At 44.3% G+C, this 22500-nt stretch overlaps 3 protein-coding genes across 3 annotated transcripts in view; 1 reads left to right on the forward strand and 2 right to left on the reverse strand.

Moving 5' to 3' along the window:
- si:ch211-106h11.3 (CCN family member 1) overlaps window positions 1-10823 on the forward strand; it is an 11741-nt gene extending 918 nt beyond the window's left edge. Inside the window, exons 2-5 of the mRNA XM_065964401.1 lie at window positions 2396-2609; window positions 3946-4389; window positions 5319-5497; window positions 7930-10823. Coding sequence (XP_065820473.1) covers window positions 2396-2609; window positions 3946-4389; window positions 5319-5497; window positions 7930-8235 — 1143 coding nt within the window. The 3' untranslated portion in view covers window positions 8236-10823. The remainder of the gene's footprint in view (window positions 1-2395; window positions 2610-3945; window positions 4390-5318; window positions 5498-7929) is intronic.
- Window positions 10824-11966: 1143 nt separating this feature from the next.
- Window positions 11967-18867, reverse strand: ddx39ab (DEAD (Asp-Glu-Ala-Asp) box polypeptide 39Ab). The gene is made up of 10 exons (XM_020655657.3): window positions 18711-18867; window positions 16440-16652; window positions 16152-16279; window positions 15745-16021; window positions 15507-15625; window positions 15254-15385; window positions 14624-14733; window positions 14272-14416; window positions 13352-13499; window positions 11967-12214 (listed from the first exon to the last, which is right to left on the reverse strand). The coding sequence occupies exons 1-10, from the start codon at window positions 18775-18777 to the stop codon at window positions 12198-12200; spliced, it is 1356 nt and encodes a 451-aa protein (XP_020511313.2). The 5' UTR covers window positions 18778-18867; the 3' UTR covers window positions 11967-12197.
- Window positions 18868-19165: 298 nt separating this feature from the next.
- Window positions 19166-22500, reverse strand: part of si:ch211-106h11.1 (volume-regulated anion channel subunit LRRC8D) — a 5889-nt gene continuing 2554 nt past the window's right edge. Inside the window, exons 4-6 of the mRNA XM_065964397.1 lie at window positions 21478-21728; window positions 21021-21398; window positions 19166-20758 (exon numbers count right to left, since the gene is read on the reverse strand). Of these exons, the coding sequence (XP_065820469.1) occupies window positions 19636-20758; window positions 21021-21398; window positions 21478-21728 (1752 nt within the window). The 3' untranslated portion in view covers window positions 19166-19635. The remainder of the gene's footprint in view (window positions 20759-21020; window positions 21399-21477; window positions 21729-22500) is intronic.

A 22500-nucleotide genomic window follows, 5' to 3' on the forward strand; every position in this document is an offset into this window, starting at 1 on the left:
GTTGTGACATCCACATCAGAACAGGTGTTGTTTGTTTTTCATTTAGTTTAAATATGGTATATTTTCAATTTTTACTCCTCGACCTCCTCATTCGCAGTTTAAATCTAAATATATTAATTTAATGACAAATAATGTTAAACAAACATCTGTTAATCCAGGTTGTTTTAAGTCTTTATTAACATGATTAAATTCAACAAATGCACCTCTTTACAAAGCGTATGAACATAAGGGTCAGGCTCCTGTAATATTACCCAACAGAAGGCCGATACACAAATAGAGGAACAAATACTCTTAAGGTGAATTTGAACGCACCGCATGCTATAAATATCAAAATGAATATTTTGGGATGCTTGTTGGGGTGATGTTTAAGTACCAGAGCAACTCCAATGCTAATGCTAAATGCTAAAAATGAAGTTGTTGTTGCATTGTGTAATGTCATATCCAGTTTTCTTGCCGACCCGAGACTGATGACCCGACCTGAGTTTAGACGGTTACAGAATCAGGAAGGCGATCGACTCTCTTTGATCTGTGTCTGATACCTGCTGTGTGTGTGAGTGTGTGTGTGAGTGTGTGTGGGGTAGCTGGGTCAGAGAACGCACCTTTCATCCTCGCTCGCACGGCGGAAGGCGACAGAGGGTTACAGATATCCCTGTGGGGCCTTAGGGACAGTGCCGGGTATTCAGCGAATGTTTAAACCCCGCACACTTTGAGGAATTTCTGTGATCAGTGTAACAAGAGTCAAACATTTGTCCTGCTCTCTTCGAGTGTGGCTTATACAAACACGGGAAATGTTTTAAGGCGCTGTGATACCAATTTATTTCCTTCCAGATAAACTTTCACAAACCTAGAGAAAAAACAGACATTTGACCTTTTCCACAAGATTCCTTTGTTTTTGTTCAAGTAGCAAACTCTGGTGTTAAAAATAAAGCCAAAAAAGTGCAAAAATCTGCAGTTCCTTGAGTGTCCACTTGAAGCTGGCTTCAAAAGTGAGTCAATCCCTATTGAGCCCCATATTAAACTGTTACATTTTACAGCAGAAATAAGAACATTTAGAGCCTGATTCAAATACTTTTTCAGTCTCTAAAGCCTAGTTTCCACCAAGCGTATTTATTTGATCCGGTACGGTAAACCCTGATCTTGCATGCATTTCCAAAGCCAACTTTACCTTTACTCTGTAAGCCAGATATTGGCGTCAGTTATGGTATAGCATGACATCATAGAACTGCAACACCTGAAACAGAAGGCAACAATGGAGGACGTCCAGCCGAGGTCTGCACCTCCGAGATCGTCCATGGGGCGATGCTACGCGCTGACATTAGTTGCAAAAAAACAAAAATTTGTCCATTTATTACAGCTGTTGGATGATTCTTTTGAGCAACAGATTGCAGTGCTTCTTAGTTCAGCTTTCAGGGTGGATTCGCTTGCCCCCCCCAACAGAAGCCTAGCAACAAATTAGTACGATAAAAGTCGGTTTTGGCACCATTCTCAACTTTTGATGGTGGAAATGGACCAAACCGAACTGAACCGGACCACTTGGTGGAAACGGGGCTCACTTCTAAACATGATTAAAGCTGTACAGGGACTTGGAGAATGCATTATTAAGGAACATGAATGGTGTGGCTGCTTTGACTGACAGACGGGTGCATCGTTGCTGTTTGTCAGGACGCTCATCTTCATTTTAGCTAAACCTTTAAGTCGTGGGCTTTGTTCCTTTGATGTCATTGTTTGAAATATGCTAGCTAGTCAAAAAGCAGGATGGGCTTATTTCAGAAACCAGGATACTTAGTTGGAGTCTGCATTTCCAAAATAGCCACCACCATCGATGGGCTTCCTATTGTCTCCTCAGAAACCACAGGATGTTGCGTACTTTCACAGCTTACCAACATGTAGTGACATGTAGATAGTTTGTTCTCTCTCATTGGCTATTTTGGGTTTTCCATCAGAGGCAGCCCGATCTGGAATAGTGGATATCAAACATGCTTGATATTTACAATTCCAGATCGGAGAGGCGTCTTTATCCGGCTTCTGTCTTGAAAAATTTCCTCAAGAAGTCAGGTGAGCAGATGTGTGAAGGAAACTGTGAATGTTACACACATGATCGATGTAAAGACAGAGTCATCAAAGTGTCCCACTAGGTTGCTTCGTCTGCCATCTTGAGTATCTTGTAAACATTTCTTCATGCCTGCCATCTTTTCTACGTCATGTCTCGCCTCGCGGGTCAAAGGGCAACTACAAAAAATGTCAGGGTCAGGCTGTCCTGAAATTTCCTAGAAATGAGGCTGTAGTAAGCGGTCTCAAACGTCCATAAAAAAACTTGTATTGATGTCAGAACTCTTCTAAAGTTGCTGTGCGACAGGTAAGGTGAATAAAGTGACCTCTCTGTCCTCTCCTGAAGGTGAACGCTGGATGTCCGGTGATATGCGAGTGTCCAGCAGGCCCCCCGTCCTGCCCCCCCGGGGTCAGCTCGGTCCCAGACGGCTGCGGTTGCTGCAAGGTGTGTGCTGCTCAGCTCAACCAGGACTGTCACGAGGGACGACCATGTGACCACCACAAAGGCCTGGAGTGCAACTATGGCAACGACGTGGGTCGCACCAACGGCATCTGCAGGGGTACGTAGCAAAACAGAGGGTGTGGGATGGCCGAGAGAGGGAGGGGAGGAGGGTTTTTTTGGTGTAGATTGGGAACAGTTTGGGTTTTTTTTTTCTCAGGGTTGAGCGAGGGAATGTGTAACTTCAGGGTGGGGAAAAGTGGCGTCCGAGCCAAGCGGCTGGAGTTTCTCTTTGATACGGGCTGCAGGCTTGAAGCTCAGTTTAAAAAACAGAGCGCCTTCATGAGCTGCGACTGAAACGCCGCCAACTCTGGATTTATATAAGTAGTTCAGTGTGTACACAAACAGCACCCGTGAAACGCACAAACACACACATGCATGCACAATGGTATTTTTATATGCATGTTTATTTGGGGGTGTTTCTATAAAAAGGGGGGGGGGTATCTGGGGGTGTTGTGTGGGGAGACCCACAGAGGGAGCAAAGGGGAAGGAGGTGGTAAACAAGTCAAAATAACTCCTCTGTTCTAAGAATAGAGGCGGCTTCATAAACCTGGAGATAGTGTGTCTCTCCCTGCCTCATCGTATCCTCCATCCACGCACATTAAAGGTTTTATTAAAGGTGCATGAACAAAGATGTCCGCCTCTCTGTCTGCTCCTCTGAGTTTTTAAACTGGTTATAAATCAGACTGAGACCAATACTGAGGAGACCAGACTATCAAGAAGACTATTTTACTATTTCCATGTAGCTAATCTTAAATCCTGCGGAAGTTCAGATTCTGCAAAAAGTGATCGACAGCAGGCAGATTATTGATTTATATGAAGATGGACGACACGTCTACACATTGTCCTTTTGTACAAAAGTGAAGCCAAAATACCCCCCGGGATGGATGCTGGATTATTGCGTTGGTGACGACATTTGTACCCAGAGTTGTGCTGTAGATTCTGCTTTGTTATTGATGTCCCGCCCCTTAAACTTAAAGATTTAACCTCCTGAACAAACATGGACGCTCCCTCAGGTGGGTTCAGTCCGCAGCAGAACAGAATCTTGTGTCCGTTTGAAGCAGACAACACAGGAGCCTCATTTGTCGTGATGGCATACAAACTTGGACATAAATCAGCTAGATAAAAAATAACAGAAACCATGTTTGAGAAAAAGTTGAGTCGTGTACTTTGATTTTATACTTTCATCCTTGTTCCATCTGTTCACACTTCTGCACCGAATCTACGCCATAGCAAACGCCAAAGGTTCCGATATGTGAAGCTCCAAATGTTTTGGCCTCACTTTTGAGAAGCCGTCATGTCGTCCATCTTTGCTTCAGTTTATGGCGCAGACCAAAAGAGTTAAAGTTTTGTCAGAGTGGTTAAGTTTCTTCTCCTCACTGTTTCTTTCCCCACAGCGAAGGCCGAGGGCCGATCGTGTGAATACAACGGGCGGATTTACCAAAACGGCGAGAACTTCCGCGCCGGTTGCAAGCACCAGTGCACCTGCATCGATGGAGCGGTGGGCTGCGTCCCCCTTTGCCCCAGCCACATCCCCCTGGCATCCCCTTCCTGTCCCGCCCCCCAGCTGGTCAAAGTCCCGGGCCAGTGCTGCCTCAGCGTCGACTGCCACAAGGGGACCACGGTCGTGCCCCCCGTGCACCGGCGACCCCAGCACCCCCAGGCTTTCCTGCCGTACCCCTTCATTCCCTACCCGGCGTACCCCTACCCGAAGCCTTATCCCAAACCTTTCAAGAAGCTGTACCCCTACAAACCCAAAAAGGAGAAGGACACGCTGGGCAACGAGCTGGTGGAGGTCGGACGGAAGTGGGAGAAGATGCGTGGAAACAAACATCTGGCATGTAAGAGACGGTGTCGTCTGTGTCGAAGTAGAATACCTTCTTTCCTTCCTGATACAGATTCTGCTCAACACACCTTGACCTGAGTGTTAGTCAGGACCAAATACTTCTCTCACAAATACACAGTATTGGTGGGAAAAACATAGATTGCTAACCTGCTAGCACCTCACTGTTGTCAGTCATCATGTACCAGTTAAGTTTTGAGGAGCTTCTTGTAACAGATTGATGCATTGACTTGTGTACCTGCAGATATCAGCGTTGGTAATCGGAACAACTCTGGCGCCTGTTTCCCCCCGCGCAGTAAAGCATTATGTTTACGTTTTTCGTCCATTTTAGCCTCCTGACGCACAAACGGCCTCACTGTGAGCCTTCCCCCTCTGCATCTGCGTGTGTGTGTGTTGGCGTTTATGTGATGCTTGTTTTCCACTGGCTCCTTGCACACCAGAGGTGCTCTCTCGCTCATACACACTGCTCTCACACAGCACATACCTCCGTCACCCAGCTTTCCCCTCTCTCTCTCTGTAATCACCCCTCTCTCTATGCGTCAGTGTTGCCTGTTCACTGAATGAGGCTAGTGTGCTGTGCATCTCTGGACCGCTCCTTTCCCCCCCTCTCTCTCCTGCTGGCCCTTTTTCACCCACATTTACTTCTGCAGGTTTTTAGAGATGTTTAGACCCCCTTTTCACCCAGCTTCACTTTTCGAGGTGAGAGGTGTTTAGATATTTGTTCCAGCGTCTGAAAGCCTCCAGAACTGCCTAAAATGTGATACCTGCAAGTACGTCAGTCAATGCACCGATCCAGAACCAAACCTCAAATATCGATATAACGTTCTTCTCCAGGACTGTAGCTCAAAACACGAGGAAGGAGAAATTATCATCTGAGCATCTCTACTTTTCTGTCTCCCTCATGTCCTCTCTGTTTTTCACCCGCAGCCTGGAGGCAGATGGGAGATCAGTGCGTGGTTCAGACTACTTCCTGGTCGCAGTGTTCTCGGAGCTGCGGGATGGGCGTCTCCTCCCGGGTCACCAACGACAACGCCCGCTGTAAGCTCATCAAGGAGACGCGCCTGTGCAACATCCGGCCCTGCAGCTCCATGTCTGTCCCCGTCAAGGTGAGGAACGTGTGTGGTGCTTTTTAAGATTCTTTACATTTTCAGTTCTTCCGCTTAAGACCCACAAACATTCTGCAGACCGACGGCTCTCAGGGGCTAAATGGATTCAGGAAAGGACGGCTCTCGAGGGGTCAGATTGGTATTAATATCACGGCATGTATTCCCCCCCCCCCCCCCCCACACTGTAGCCGGAGTCTTTTCTGGTCTGTTCTGTCTATTCACAGTTCTGTTGCTGTGTGCGACTCTCCCTCCTGCAGGATGATGACAGAGCTCAGACTCAATCTTAAAAGTTATAAATAAATTATTTAATAACTTATATTCCCTCTATTCACCAGGCTGCCATTTTCAGAGATAAATCAAAACCCAAACCTCAGATATCTTTGGTGGTTTTCTTATGAGCTCACCCACACTAACACCCTGAGAGTCCGCTGCCTCTAAAACCTCCTTTGAAATCTCATAAGTTTAATGGAAGCCACACTGTGAGACACAGATCTCAGTTATTGTTTCCACCGCTTTAAAATAAGTAATTTTGAGCTTAATCAACAAATTAAACATTTCCAGAAAAGCCTCTGTGTAACTTACTATTTACAGTTTAACTGAGACTCACCTGAAACAGGTGAACGGGTGTTCCTCAGGGGACGTGATGAACCCAGAAACTGATCATGGTGCTGATTTTACAGGCACATCTGGAGGGGTAAATTTTACATTAAATGTGCAATAATTTAGGACAACACAACATCCATGTTTTGTGTTTTTTTCTCCCCCCACAGTCTCTTTTTTTTATTAATATTTGTGTCTTTTTTACAAAGCTGAGTGTAAGAGCAGCACACAACATGTTTCTGCACACAGGGATAAAACCTCTACTTTATTTTGTTGGTAAACAGAAATCCATCTTGGGCTGTTGGGCTGACAAAGTGTGATAAAGTGAAAGATGGATTTATAGAGAAAAACAAACAGACGGCCTGACAGAGAGGTTGATGAACCGGTGCAGAGTAATGGATGCATTTATGAAACTCTAGCTCGCCGCTCTCTCCCACACTGATCCTGCGACACTCTGTGGCTCTCTGCTCGCTGATATAAAAGCTCTTGATCGCCCACTCGGTTGCTCTCTCACATTTTGTACCCAACACTCAGCGTCCCGTCGTGATCCACTCCGGAGCCCGATGGGTTTGTTGTGCACCTGTTTCCTCTTCTCTCTCTCTCTCCGCGTTCTGCAGAGCAGCTGTGGGTGTTAATGTGCATCAGTGTCGATCCTGAACTATTGTCGGCATGCTCGTCTCTCCCGCTCTCTTCTGTTGTCCTGACCTTTTATCTGCTCTCTCTCTCTCCGCCTCTTCTGCTTAACGGGATCAGCTTTTGTTTTTCATGTCGCAGAGCTTGAGTAATGAGTTCTTTGGTTTTCGCCGGGCGGTTTGGATGCAGCAGATGACAATGTGATCCTGAGAGGCTTCGGCTGCAAAGCGGTGTTTAGCTGCACCAAAGAAAAGATTAAAGTCGTGCTCGCTGTGCAGCTTTATGGATGAGTTGACTCAACGATTCATCACATTGCTCAAGTCAAAGAACACAGATTTACTCGAGTATGAAGACGGATACTAATGTCATCCAACTTAAAAAGATGTCCTCTGTCTGTTGTTTTTGTGCAGAGAGTCTTGAACTTAAACCAATTTTATTTCAAATCAAATCCAAAAGGAGACTATACTGAAAAGAGTGTTTGGATTCTTTAAAGTCCCTGAGCAGCTTTTTGGTTAGCAGCAGAAGTCCCCACAAGTTAAACACAACATATCTAACCTGTAGTATAACATCCATGTGTCCTCCTGACAGACGTGCAGTGAGAGAGGAGACACAAACGTCAAAAAGGAGAAGAAGTCAAATATCTTGTAGCTCTGAATCCTGCTGACTTTGATTGGTCCAAACTTTTGACATTAGCAGACAAGGCAACATGTTTGATTAAGAATGCTGCAGATGTTTCTACAGATGTGAATAACCTCCTTTAACCCTTTCAATTTTCATCAGGACAAAATACTGGGCGGCCCGGTTTCGAATCCGACCTGTGGCTCCTTTCTTGCATTTCATTCTCTACTCTCTCTCTCCATGATTTCCAACTCTATCCACTGTCCTGTCTCTTCATTAAAGACACAAAAAGCCCCAAAATAAATCTAAAAAACCCCAAAAACTCAGGACTAGATGCTGGCTCGAGGACCAAAGTGTTCCAGTGCTATTATGCTTGACATTAAAACAGCCAATCACAATCATGATAGCGTGCCGTCACCATAGCGTGCAAACGTTATCTTTTTTCTTTGACCTATACTTAACCACGACCTCACAGCGCTGCTCGCTTGTCTCATAAAACTCTTTTAATTGGACAGAATGAAACGCTTTTTTTCTTTCTCTGGAAAAGTAAATCACCTCTTCTTTTTTTTCTCTCTCCACAGAGAGGGAGGAAGTGCTCTCGTACCCACAAGGCGCCCGAGCCCCACCGCCTGTCCTACGCCGGCTGCAGGAGCACCCGCCTCTACAGGCCCAACTACTGCGGCGTCTGCAGGGACGGCCGCTGCTGCTCGCCCCGTCGCACGCGCACCGCCGGCGTCGCCTTCTCCTGCCCCGACGGCGAGCGCTTCAGCCGCTCCGTGATGTTCATCCAGTCGTGCAAGTGCAGCGACGAGTGCAACCACCTGAACGAGGCGGCCATGCCTCCGCAGCGGTGGCTCTACGGAGACACGCACAAGTTCATGGACTAAAACCCTGAACCCCCCCACATTCCCTCACACACACACACAAAGACTTTTAAGTCCCCCCGTAGTGATCCCCATTGTAGAATAGCTGTCCTTAGTGTAGCTACGAGAAGACGCAAGCGTGGCCAACACATGGAAACATGTTTGGTGGATGTTTGGGGAGGAACGGGGAGAAGATGAATGAATCAAGATGGAGGCAGCGGCGACCTGGAAAGAGCAAAGTGACCAGCGTGTGCTTTTAGTGTAGATAAAGTCGGACTACTGGGGTTAAACTGGCCGCCATGTTGCCGTCATTCACCAAAAAGTCCCCTGAACTCTTGAGAGTCTTTGTTGGGATGCTGGAGAAAAACAAACTGCCAAGGCTTTTTGCTCCAGTGATGTGGATTTCCATCTCAACAGGTCCCTCTAAGTAGTAAAACGTTGAACCAGCTGGAATCTGCTCACTCCAAAACTAAAAACCAAATGAAGACTCACAGGGAAGATTAACAAGCAAACAACGGGGGATCTGAAGACGGAGGAGGATGCTCTGAGAGGGGGAGGGGCTTGTGTCTTTTGATGGTATTTATTCACTGGTATTTATTGTTGAGACAGTGGCTGCTATGTTTGGAGCGACACTGCAGCTGAACGAGGGACAAAACAGCTGAGAGCTGTCGGCCGCGAGCAGGAGAGACGGGACTCCGGGGGCGTTTATCCTGCCGGTCTCTTTTTAGAGGTCGCAGCGGTCAGAAAGTCGTTATGTAATGACAGATGATGAAGAAGGCTACAGGAGAGAGGAGGACTTATGGACTCATGGAGTTGAACCTGCCTTGTGGAGGCTTTGTACGCATTAGCGGGGGGGGGGGGGGGGATATGTCAGAGGTTTGTTTACACAGCTGAGCTCTTCTCCCCGGCCTCGCCGCGCCTCCACGGGAAGATGAGACATTTAGCGAGCAGCAGAAGAACAAGGCCGGGAATCTGGCGCCAAGAAGTCAACCGCCGTAATTCTGTTGCAAATTACTATCCTGACTCTGACGGGGCAACGAGACGAAATCAGCCGCTCTTTTGTTTTTTGTAAAAATTCAAGATTTTTGAAAACTGCGGGAGAAGTAAACGTGTAATTTGTGACTCGTGGTGTGGAAACGTTCTGGTGCAGAATCTGACCTAACACCAAACAATAACTCACACTTCTTCAAGTTGTGTCTGTTTCTGAGAAATGCTTTTCCACATTTTTTTGTTGTCACTTCAGTGAGCTTTATTTTGTGGTTAGAGCCAGTAACGTCGCTGGGAGGGGTCAGACAAATCCAAATATCAAAAACATTTTACAAAAAGGAAAAACACAATCGCATTGACGGAAAAGGTAAACGCAAACATAACAACAAAAGTCGAAACGTGCCAACTATATCAGAGTTAGCTGTGGCCTACAGGGTGAGAAGGTGTCAGACTAACAGCATATCCAAAATGTTTTTGCAACACAAATGCAAACGAGACGCACAAACGGTTAATCAATCTAATTTCTAATTTTTCCAATGTTGCCGACAAATGTCTGGCCTTTCATATGCAAAACGCTTTACAAAAGGGAAAACCACACCCGCATTAACGGAAAAGGCCAATGCAAACGCCACAACAGGAACACTACAGGAAGTCACTAAGCTAATGCCACAGCATGAATGCAAAGAGCCACAAAGAAAGTTAGCAAAATATCGTGTCAAGTGTTGCCGACAAATCTCCTCAGCCGTGGCCTACAGGACCATTCAAATAGCTTTTAAAAAAAAAATGCTTAAAGAGGCCATAGCAGCAGCCAATAAAGCACTTTCGTTGAGGCTAAATCACTCAAAACATTGCGTCTGGTTCGTCCAATGTTCTTGTGATGTCAGAGTGAAATCATCGATCTAAAGCAGGTTTTGTGTTTTCTCCTTTTGCAAAGTGTTTTGGATTCACAATCTGTCTGACACCTCCTGGCCACCGTAGTACATGAGAACTTATACATGACGTTAACTACAGAACACCGGTGTATTACTCAGATTGGCATCCGGTTAAGTTGGTGCACCTTACTACAGCCTTCGTTCATAATCTTTGTTCTCATGGATGGAGTTACAGAGGGACTCTTTCAAACTGAAGAAACATTTATGAAAGTGATTCTAAAATATTCAACTCGCAGCATTTGATGATAAAAGTGTTTCCTCTTTCCTCGTAACAAGAGGGTTTCTTTGAAACTGGTAAATGTTTGTATAGCTGCTGTAGGTTTCATGCTTTTTTCATGCCGTTGGGTTTGGCCTCTGTAGATGCTGCCGTGGTTTCTGTACTGTATTTGTAGTTTTGTTTAAGGACTCTTTAGTGCAGCTATGTACAGACGCATTGTTAACCTCCTGTAGTTCTATCTGCTGTATGAGGGCCGACCCTTTGACTGACATATACTCAAGTAGTCCATGTAGAGTTTATCGCTGGTTCAGATCAGTTTGTCGACTGGTGTTCATTAAATCCATCTGTGATGAGTCCTGCTTCTTCAGGTTACATAAAGGTTTAAAATAACTCTGGACTTACAGGTAACTTCTCCTGAGTCAATGGATGCGTCAAATCATTTTTTTCATTTTCTAATAAAGACTTTATCACGGACACATTTCTTCTCATGTTGATCAAATGAACACACGCCGAGTCTGCAGCCATGCTTATGAAAAAAAAAAAGTAGTGTTGGTCCTTTCCTCCAGATCCACTTTTTAAGATGTTGGTTTAAATTTCCTTTAGGTCCTGACAGAAATTAATAACTCAGGTGCTCTGAAGAAGGAACAAGAAATGATGTCATTTTCTGGAATTTTAAAAGGAACTTCTTAAGCAGCAGGCGTGTTTCCTCCAGCTCTGATTAAAGTCTGCGAAATTTAAGTTTTATTCGAAAATTATATAAAATAAAAAAACATTTGGTCCTTGACGTTCAGTCCCATCCCTCATTTCTCCTAAAACATAAGATAAATTAGATGGAATATTTCAGATTTAAATCAATTATGCAGAAACTAAAAGAGCCATTTTTATCTTAACTTTGAAGCCAAATATTTAATGATTTTCACTGACACTCACACTACCCAAGTCGTCCAGTACCATGCTGAAGCCTGATTGTCCTCCCCCCCTCTGACCTGCACTTACACTGCTCCAGGATTACCCGGGCCTGAGCACGGTTACCTTTTTGTACATAACATGGTAATACAACACAAGCAGCCTTTACATGATAATGAAGCGTGCCGAGTTTCCAAGATGAGTGGTGATTCTGGAGTCTGCTGGGGGCCAGCGCAAAAATAATTTGGTGGGCTCTCAACCAGTGTTCAACATGGCAACGATAGTCCTCTTAGAGGTTTCACTGTCATTGCAAAATTCGCAGCCAGGATCGAAGCACTCACACTAGGACTTAAGGGTAGGCAAGGTACCGATTTTGAGCTTTCTAATACCTCAATAACATTTTCCTGTGGTAATGACATGCGTCCAATGATAACGGGCACATCCAGCACTACGACTTTCTGACTTCATTTATTGGAGGCATTCAACTGGAAATTCAAAGAAAGAGCTGCCATGTTAGTCAAAGTAGTTATCAGGACTTCTTTAGTTCTTTGTTGACAATCAGATCTTATGCTGAGAGGAAAATAAAACACAACAAAAGGTTATCACATCGGTTACATGTTCCTCAGAACTACTTTCTACACATTTCCCTGAAGCTCTGCTCTCGAGGGAAATCTCCAGAGAAGGAGGGGGGGTACAGACAACAACAATAAAAATGGCATTTTATAAAAAGTTTTAATATCAATAAGCAAAAAACAGACAGTAAAAGACAAATTAAAATCCACCACACCAACTGCTCCTCCCCCCCAAAAAATGCCAATAAAAATAAACGTTTGGTGAACACAGGGCACAGAGCAGAGCTTTAAATCAACAGTGAAGTACGTCTAGATCCAAACACACGACATGAGATCCATGGAGGGGAGACGTCTGCCGGGCCGGAGGAGGACTCATCTGGACTGCTCGACTGAGGAGGGAAAGAGACGGGAGAGGATCAACGCCATGAGCAACAGCTGAGCATACCAAGTTTTCATCAACAGGTTAAACATGCAAGTGTCTGTTTTCATGGCGACAGCAACAACTGTCGGCTGTGGTTGCCAAGATTGCTCAAACTTTTAAAACACCGGCTGATTATCTACGGAGCGTTCTTCAAATCTCACTGGACTAGGCAGCAAAGGAAAGCCACAAAACTTCAGCAATAAACAGTGATGATGATGATGATGATGTCGTTCTGATGGGTACAAGCTTTTCAAGATACCAAATTTGAAAACTTTGAGAGCAGAAAAAACTAGTGATCTTGAAACCATGGCAACAAAAGCTAGATATTACTTCTCGTTGGTAAATTACAAATATTGACAGCAAACATTTAAGCACAAATGTTGCCAACGCTTTTGTGCAATTTAAGCAACATCTCCTCTGCTCTCCGTTTTTAAATAGACGTAAATGTAACTTTTGCGTCTTTGAGACACCAAAAGGACTTGAGAAAGTATTTGCCGACCTGTGCATTAGAATAAACCATCACAGCTCTGTTTCTTGTACAGCTTTGGGTTTAAAGATCTGTAGTTTCCTTACTATCCATCATTAGGATAACAGAGATTTGATTGCTTTGAAACATGCAATATCAAAAAATGTGGGCAGACTTTTAGCGTGTTCTAACAGCATGCGACGAGCGATCATCAGCGACATTATCAGCTTGAGTCTATCGTTTCCTATTTGAGTGATGTCCCAGACTCCCCGTATTCCATGTTCCTCTCTGTCGCTCACAGACAGTGGGGGCTTGATTTGAAAATGTGGAGATATTGGTGCATCATTAATATCTACTAACATGAGCCGTTTACAGACAAGCCTTTGAGTAATCTTTGAGTCCCCACACTTCCATTTGAGCAGCTTTCAAAAGCACTAGATGTCATACTGTTTGCTCGGGGAAACTTAAATCCACAGCGCGAAGAAGGAAATATTAACAGAGTGGAAACCAACACGACGAGGCATCCAAAGCTGGTGGGCTGTTAGGACACGTCGTTCGATGGATAAAGTGTGAGGTCCTTAAATTACACAATCATCTGAAAGTGTGTGACGGTGGGAATTCGGAAATGGAAAGACTTACTGTAAGAGGAGATGTCAATCTCGTCTGGCAGCTCGGACACGTTGACCTCGAAGCGGTCCTGCACATCGTTCAGAGTCTTGGCGTCGGTCTCGTCAGACACAAAGGTTATAGCCAGGCCTTTGGTGCCAAAACGACCGGCACGGGCAACCTGAGGGGGAACGGGGGGGCAGAGTGGGTTAGATCCAAAAGATACCGAGTACATTTAAGCCTCTGGAAAGTTGGCTTGAAATCATACAAACACATAAATTATATCAAAGCTGGCGCTGCTACTGAAAAGGCAAGGTCACCTCTGAGCTTCAAGCGCTGGTCAGAAGCTACTGATTTGTTTATCAGAGTGAACTTCACAGTAAAACAAGTGTTTATAACCTTTAAAAGCTCAGTAAAAGAGTGAAAATAAGAAGCGTTTCCCAAACTCTGAAGAAAATGAGCATCAAGTATAAACTCTTATTCACATTTTAAACGTCAGAGAGATGCAGCCCTCTGACGTTTAAAAGGAGGGAAAAAAAACAAAACAGAAACAAACAACTACAAAAATCATCACCATGTGTACAACCTATCCCATTAGATTAAATTAGTTTACTATACTGTCCCCATGTTTTTCTTTGTCCTGTTTGCTTATTTGGACCCTCTTTCTAATTCATTTTATTCATTGACCCTTTTCCTTGTATTTATTTTTGTAATTGTGCGAGTGTGTGCGCTTTGGTGAAAAAAAGTTAATGGAGGGAAGAGAACCTTCCAGGTGGATATGATGAGTGCTATGTCCAGATTTTTGTTGTCAAAGCTTTAAATACAGTAAGACCCTTTATATACATCGTACTGATACATAAGACGCAGACACACCCCTCTGCAGGTTACGCCACACAGAGGCACGTTAAACAATGAATATTTGGGGAGAAATATTCCTCCACTGCAGTTCTCACCCTGTGCAAATAGGTGTCAGAATCTTCCGGCATGTCGTAGTTGAAGACGATATTGACTCGCTCGATGTCCATCCCTCTGCCGAAGAGATTAGTGGCCACCAGGATCCGCCTCTGGAAGTCTTTGAACTGCTGATAACGGGAAAGCCTGCAGAGAAGAGCGAGAGAAGGGGCGGAGGGAGGATGATCAACACAGCTGCTGCAGTCATAACTCGACTTTGAAGGCAATGATGTGTTGAGTTAACTGATGAGGCCGTAGGCTCCATAAACATACGCAGCATTCAGGGCTCAAAGGAGTGTGTGTTTATGAGAGGAGGAAAGTGTGTGTGTGTGTGTGTGTGTGTGTGTGTCTCACCTCTCCTCCTGAGTCATGCCCCTGTGGATGGAAATTGCAGGGAAGTTTTGCTCCACCAGAAGCTGGGACAGAGCGATGCAGCGCTGGACTGACTTGACAAAGATCACCACCTAGAGGCAAAACAGAGGTATTGCAACCTTTTGTTAGCAAAACATCAGTTTGGCTGCATTCACACTGCAGCTAAAAGTTTTTTTTTTTTTTTTTTTTTTTAAAATCACTGAACAACACAAGCCATGTGGAATCAGATCTTTTCCAATTAGATTCAGGCTACTCTCATGTGGGGATTCTCATACAAGCCACATTTAAACATAATGTGGGATATAAGAAAACAATCAAAGTCCTGATCATTAAAGGAAGAATGCATGTTCTTTAGTTCTTGACTAAAACAGCTTTTATACACAAGGGGAGGAGCCGGCCGTCCCGTCCATGTAAACACGGCTCTGACAACAACACAGCCAGCGGGACTCGAGCTTCTCCCTCATCGTAGACAGTCATGACTCAGAGACACATTTAGACAGGACAGACTCTGTTTGTGATATATTTGTGTAACAGGTTGTACATTCTTCCTTTAAGGCTTCAAAGTGTAAAATGCTGGGGTGTATCATCATATCAACAGCTGCATCTCTTCACCTGGTTGAACTCCAACACGTCGAGCAGGTCGAAGAGTTTGCGGTTCTTCTCGCTGTCCTTCAGTTTGGAGTAGTACTGCTGCAGGCCGTGGAGGGTTAGTTTGGTCTCATCGTCCACAAACACTTCCATGGGCTGCACAAGAGAAGGAGGAGGAAATTCAATACACGTGAAATTCAAATATGCAGCCGTTCCTCCGTCCTCTGTAAATCTACGCGTTGGATAATTCTGCAACAACGCTTAATCCATCACTTACATCTTGCATGAATTTACGGCAGACTGGTCGGATCTCTTTACTCAATGTAGCGCTGAACATCATGACCTGCTTCTCATGAGGGGTCGCCCTGAAGATCTCCTGCACGTCACACCTCATGTCTGTCAAACACAAACAAGTCAGAGACTTAAGAATGAACGCTGGATGTGACCTTGTGTTTAAATATCACAATCAATGACATGTGAAGGAATATCTGCACAGGTGGGACTGAAGCACTCACCTAACTGATCCAACATTTTGTCACACTCGTCCAGCACAAAATGTTTGACGTTCTTCAGAGTGAGGACCTTGCTCTTGGTGAGAGCGAGGATACGACCCGGCGTGCCGACGACGATGTGCGGGCAGTTCTTCTTCAAAACCTCCTCGTCCTTCTTGATGGCCATGCCACCGAAGAACACCGCTGCCTTCACCGAGGACATGTACTTGGAGAAGCGCTCATACTCTTTGCTGATCTGGAAGGCCAGCTCTCTCGTGTGGCACATGACCAAAACAGAGACCTGGGGGGAATTTACAGATTAGATTTAGAACATTTAAGGATTTAACACGACAAGACGTCCCAGGGGCATAAATGTCAGCTTTAGTGCTCTTTGCAGTGGATTGCAGTTTAAGAATTTTTTTTAAACCTACCTGTCCGTCAATAGGTTCAATCTGCTGCAGTGTGGCCAGCACAAACACGGCTGTCTTGCCCATACCAGACTTGGCTTGGCACAGGATGTCCATACCCAGGATAGCTTGTGGGATGCACTCGTGCTGGACTGCAATAAAAACACACAGAATATGAATTTAATTAGAATGGTATTAAGTGAAGATCCAGCTGCTAAAACACAACGCCTCTCTTTTCTCATCTCACTGATTGAGTACAAAGTCAACAAAAAATTTACAAATAACCAAAGGAGGGAACCAAATTGTCCTTACCTTCAGACGGATGCTCAAAACCGCAGTCGATGATGGCGCGGAGCAGCTCTGGTTTGAGCAGAAAGTCTCTGAACCCAGAGCTGTGGATGGAAACGTAGGAACCCTTCACCTCCTTCTTGCCGGCGGGCGCGGCGCTCTCAGGCGCTCCCTGAGGCTCTTCGTCCTCTTCATAGTCGAGCAGCTCGTTGTCAACATCATTCTCAGCCATTTTGTCTGAGGAAAACATTATTTAAACGTCGGGTCGTTATCGATCAACAGCTGAAGCCAACGCCCGGTGGAGGGTTTAATGGGGCTGTTCACAACCAGTGTTTTCTTTGTGCCGTGTACATGGCTCTCTAAATGGGTTTAACGCCCCATCAAGCACCATCAGAGACGCCCAACACTCCACTCTTTAAAGGCTTTTCCGCATATCTCGATTCTCCTTGAATGTAAATTTCCTGCTCTCTTCTGTAAGCAGTTTCAGTGTTTACGAAAAACGCTGCCAAGAACAAGAAAGTCCACGAAAAGTGTTTAAAAAGGAAAACAAGTTACACCAAGTCGACAGTTTAGATCTAAAATCCAAGACAGACCCCCTTTAAGACCTTCTGAGACATTTGATGACCTTGAATCTACTTCCCACAAAAAAATAAACCCACACACAAACCCAAAACAAAAAAGTGACACACACACTGAAGTGATTTATTTTCAGTTTTTGCTGAAAAAAATGTTTTATGTGGGTTGCTTGTTTTGTTGTTGTTATATTTTTCAAATAAATGAATACAAAAAAACAAAAAAACAAACTACAAATCTACTTCCAAGCCTTTAAAGATCTGCAGGAACCGTGTTTAAGTCTGCAGACACGGGGCACGTTTCTTAAAAACTTTTAACAGAACGAATGTGCATTTTAATTTCTTGATTATAAACCTATGAGTTGGTTTTTAAGTTAATTGTTATAAATACATTAAAAGTTTTACCTAACATTGTTTAAGTTAGAATAGAACAGAATTACTTTATTGATCCCAAACTGGGAAATTGTGGCGTTACAGCAGCAGGTTGTCCAAACACACAATATGAGCAAAAAACACAAAGTTAGCAAATTTAAGCACAATATAATATTAAATACAAAGTAAATAAGCACTAAAAATATCAAAACTAAGAATGGGAATATATACAACCAGGATTTAACTTAGCATTACTTCTAGTCTTAAATATGAAAGATTAAATGTAAATGTGCAAAAACAGAGTTGTAAATGAACAGTATTGATAGAAGTTAAAGTGCAGGTTAGAATTACAGACATGAACACAAAATAAATGAAGTGAGGCAGGATGTGTGATCCCTCACTTCTCTTATATTAAATTAAATCACTTCATTTAATTCATTTCACTCCAGTCTCTTATATGAAATCTGTTTCTCAGCCTGTAGGAGTATTTACTTATATTACTGTTAATTTACATGCATGTTTAATTAATTTTACTGTTTTAATCTCTTTGTATTTCTGATATTATTATTATTATTATTATTATTATTCTGTTCTGCATGTTTTTAAATACAAAAGTTCTTCATAAATAAACTGAGTAGATTTATTTTCTCATTATTGTATGAAAAGTGCTCAATAATAATTCATCTTTTATAATGAAAATAATAATTTCTCTACATAATCAGTTATTTATATATATATATATATATATATATATAAATAAATAATAATCAGAAGTTATTGATAAAACGTGTTGAAGTTGATTCTCTTAATTAACATCGATTAGCCTCAAAACACACAGAATCACAACATGTTAGATAACTTAAAAACACAACATGGGATGAATTAATTTAGAAAGATTAAACCTTAAAAACTAATAAATAATGTGAATGTGCAGAAACGAGCCGGTTAGCCGTTAGCTTCTGTGGAAACCCATTGTGTTGCATAACCGAAGCTAACGTGGCGAGCTAACGAAGCTGCTACAGAGACAAACTAACTTCACACCTAAACAATGAACGGATAAGTTAGAGGTAACTGCGCAGTATTTGTTACGTGTTGGATTAAAAGACATATATTTGTTAAATATAAACAAATAGGTGAAAGATAACCGGGTGGTCGGAGCTAGCTTGTTCTTGATTAAAACGCGCTAGCTTACCGTGTGAGCGCTAAATCAAACAATGAAGGACGATTATTCATTTAAGGAGCAAAACTTAACGACTTAATCCAAATAAATCAACTTCACAACTTCACTGAAGCCAGTAACAGTTTTGTAAACCTTCTCGTTGCCACATTCATCACAGTTTTTCAGTCTTACCTTCTGCAGTAAAAGCTAAGCGTCCACCTACAGAACAAACCGCATGGACAGGCCTCAAATGGGACATACGAGACACCGGAAGTCACGCCTTCGACGAAACGCGTGAACTTCATTGGTCGATTTGGACGCCCATTAGCTTCGGAAGCCAGTGATTGGACAGAAGTTGTTCCGCAGTACACCGCAGTTTAAAAAAGCGGGACGCAGCATGTACGGAAGCTCTCGAGGGACCCAGACGGTAAATAAATAATAAACAAACGATGTTTTATTTTCAGTGTTTTATTGTGACTGTTTTTGTTGTGGAGGGCGATTTTATTGTTAAGATTTTAATGTTTTGCAAAGCACTTTCAAACGTTGGTTTTGATAAGTCTATGTTTTATAAATAAACATTATTATTTGTATTTGCAATTTAATGTTTTGTGCCACATTTTGGAAAAGAAAGTCATAAAGAACAAAGATGATAACTGAGGAGTTTATTAACTTTCACGGCTGTAATCCGTTTTGTTTATTTTGAGGAACTGCGGCACAAATAAAAGATACAAGAACACGTATCATTCTTAAAGGTGTTAATATTAATAAATCCAACAGTTGAGAATCAGTGATCTAAAAAGATCCAACAGCACTGAACAGACAGACTGCTGTTTAAATAGATAACAAAAAATCAACTTGCAGTGAGGTCTATGTTAATATTTTTATCCACAAGGTTAACGTAGGTTATTCTTTAAATATATTATTTTCAATTCTTCTTGAAGGTCATTGGTTCATTCTCATATTTAGAGCAATTAGCAAATATAGTGTCTAAAATGTTATTGCAACAATAAAAGTCCCAGAAAATAACTTTTTCCTTATAAAGCAAGTATAAAAATATATTAGTGTACAAAAGGCCTTAGCTGTTATGGTAATATGATCTGTAAGATAGAAATTAGTCTTATATTTGTGATTCTAGAGCTGAAGAGAAGCTCCACTGTGTAGGAGAGAAGTATGGAAAACTGTCAGACTCTGGCCGGTCGTGATCCTCTGAGTGTTTCTCAGACGGGCAGAAAGAGCGTCTCAGGAAGTCTCTGACCTGAGGCGGCAGAGAGAGGAACAGCCACTCCTCCACCAGGAGACCCCCTCCGTGCAGGCCTGAGCAGCAGCCCAGTTCAGCAGGCAGCTCTTCCAGACTGTTGCTGCGCAGGTCCAATCTGCTCAGGTGGCCTGAAGCTGCGATCCCCCCGGGCAAAGAACTGAGAGAGTTGTGTGCCACGTTGAGGATCCGCAGCTCCACACAGCTGCTGAAAAGCTCAGAGGGGAGGCTCTCTAATCGGTTCCCGCTGAGGTCCAGCTCTGTGAGCAGCTGCAGTGTTTTCACCTCTGCAGGGAGCTCCTTCAGCAGGTTACCCGCCAGCAGGAGCCTGCGAAGGCGGCGGAGTGAGAAGAGAGCTGGAGGAAGGCTCCGGAGCTGGTTGTTTGACAGATCGAGAAGCTCTAAGCCCCGCAGCACACCGACACTGGCCGGCAGCACCACAACATGGTTGTAGGCGAGTCTAAGACAAGAAAGACGTCTCAGGTGAGCCAGGGTGAGCAGTTCCTCCAGAGTTCTCAGGTTATTGTGTTGCAGGTCGAGGGTCCGCAGGTTGGAGAGAGCCAGCAGGGCGGAGGGCAAACGCTCCAGCTGGCAGTCCTGCAGCAGCAGCTCCGTCAGGTCCACCATCCTCTTCAAACCCGTGAGGACGAGCAGCCTGGTGCCCTCGTTGTAGATCTCAAGCCTCGCTACGCTGCCCGCCACCTCACACAGCTCCCCGGGGATCCGCTGTAACCTGCCTCGGACCGCCAGCATACGCAGGTGGTGCAACTGGCGGAGGCTCCCCAGTGCCCAGCCGCGTCCGACTCCACCATCACTGCTCAGGCGGCCGCAGAGGTGGAGCTCGTGCAGGCTGTGGAGGGAGAGGACCCAGCTGGGGATCTCTGACGCCTGAGTGAATGTGAGGTGGAGGACCTCGAGTCGCTCCTGGAGGACTCTGAGTGCACCGGGGTCCACAGCCGCTGTGCAGTGATAGAGGTGGAGCTCCCTGGTGTAGGAATCAATAATAACATCAACAATTAAGAAGAAGCCAATGCAGAAGTGCAATAAACTGCAGTTCATCAAGTGGCCACTAGGTGCTGGGTTAAAAAGTGAGTCAATCCCTATAAGGCCCCATACAGAAAGTGGTAGAGGGCAGAATTTTTATCAAACTTATCAATCTAAATTACATTATGGCTTAAAGTTATGCACTAGCTTGTGCTTCAGCTATTTGAGTCATTTATATTGTATACAAGCATCATGGGACTCACCTGAGTGCAGCCATGTTGGCCACCTGCGCGGTGAACCTGGCGTCTGTGATGAGTTCCAGTTTGAGGACATGAAGCTGGCTGAGGGTGAAGAGGGCGGGGGGGAGGCGAGGCAGAGCCACCAGCTGCAGCCTGGAGCCGCCGTCTGCATCCACGGTCGTCATGGCGTGCAGCTTCTCCTCGCCCCAGCGCCTCTCCAAGCTCTCCTCCAGCAGCCGGCTCTCACTGACGGGGGACAGGAACACGGACAGACGCTGAGCCAGCAGGGGGTCGTACTGGTCCAACATGTGCAACAGGAAGGCCAGGTCGTTCCTCAGGTCGGGAACGTCGATGAGGGAGCGCAGATCCTTCAGAGAGTGGAAGGAGTACTGCCGCAGAGAGCTGAACAGGAAACAGTTCACAGAATATTAGACTGAAGCCATATCGTTGTTACTGCATGCTGAGTTCTTCATACTCTGACCTGTGCAAAATCCAGCAGAGGGTGTAGAGGTTGAGCAGGCTGTACAGCCCCAGCAGGCTCAGGTAGGCCACCAGCAGTTTGCGCATGAGAGAGGAAATCACATGGATACACTCGAAGGTGGCGTAGCCCACCAAGGCCTGCTCCTCGGGGTGACAGGTGTGCGTGAAGGTGAAGGAGCTGAGGAGAGGGATGGTGTAGCCCACGATCAACGTCACCATCAGCAGTTTGAAGATCGTCTGAGCCAAGTAGACCTGAATAAATGGAAGGGGGTAAAATCAATACACCCGTCAGTACAGTTCAAAGCTGTTGCATGTTTTACACCCACTTAGTTTCAATTCAAAATTCAAAAAACTTTATTTGGCCCCGGGGGGCAATTCAAAGGCACACAGAGCAGTACATTAACAACAGTGCAGGTAGACAAAACATTTTAACCTAAATATAAAGTGTCAATTTAAATACAACTTAAAGCTTAAACTTAACTTAAAAATACAAAATATAAAAGAGTAGATATAAGTGGACAGTGATCGGATTATCAGATGTAAACAGATGTAAACAGAACTATGTGCAGTAAATGAGAAATAAATAAATATATACAGAGCTATGTGCAAGTAGGCAAATACTAAATGATAAGTTATTAAGGTGCATGGTGAATAATGGAACAACAGAACTAGCTCATTAAGACTCCACTTCCTCCCATCCAGGAGATCGCAAAGATCCGCTGTCTGACCAGGGCTCAGAAAATCAGCAGAGACACCTCCCACCCCCACCAAGGACTGTTTTCGCTGCTGGACTCTGGAAAGAGGTTCCGCAGCCTCCGAAGCAGAACTTCCAGGTTCTGTAACAGCTTCTTCCCACAGGCCATAAGACTTTTGAACAGGAAAAAAGAATCCCTCCATTCCCCCTCAAACCCCCACACAGGACTACCTCACTGGACTGTAAAATACATATAACGTGCAATATATTTATCTGTATAGTATTTTTACTCATAGTTTTTCTTTTTATATCTATTTATATCTGCACCTT

Source organism: Labrus bergylta, chromosome 16, assembly GCF_963930695.1.
Source record: "Labrus bergylta chromosome 16, fLabBer1.1, whole genome shotgun sequence".
Taxonomy (NCBI): Eukaryota; Metazoa; Chordata; class Actinopteri; order Labriformes; family Labridae; genus Labrus; species Labrus bergylta.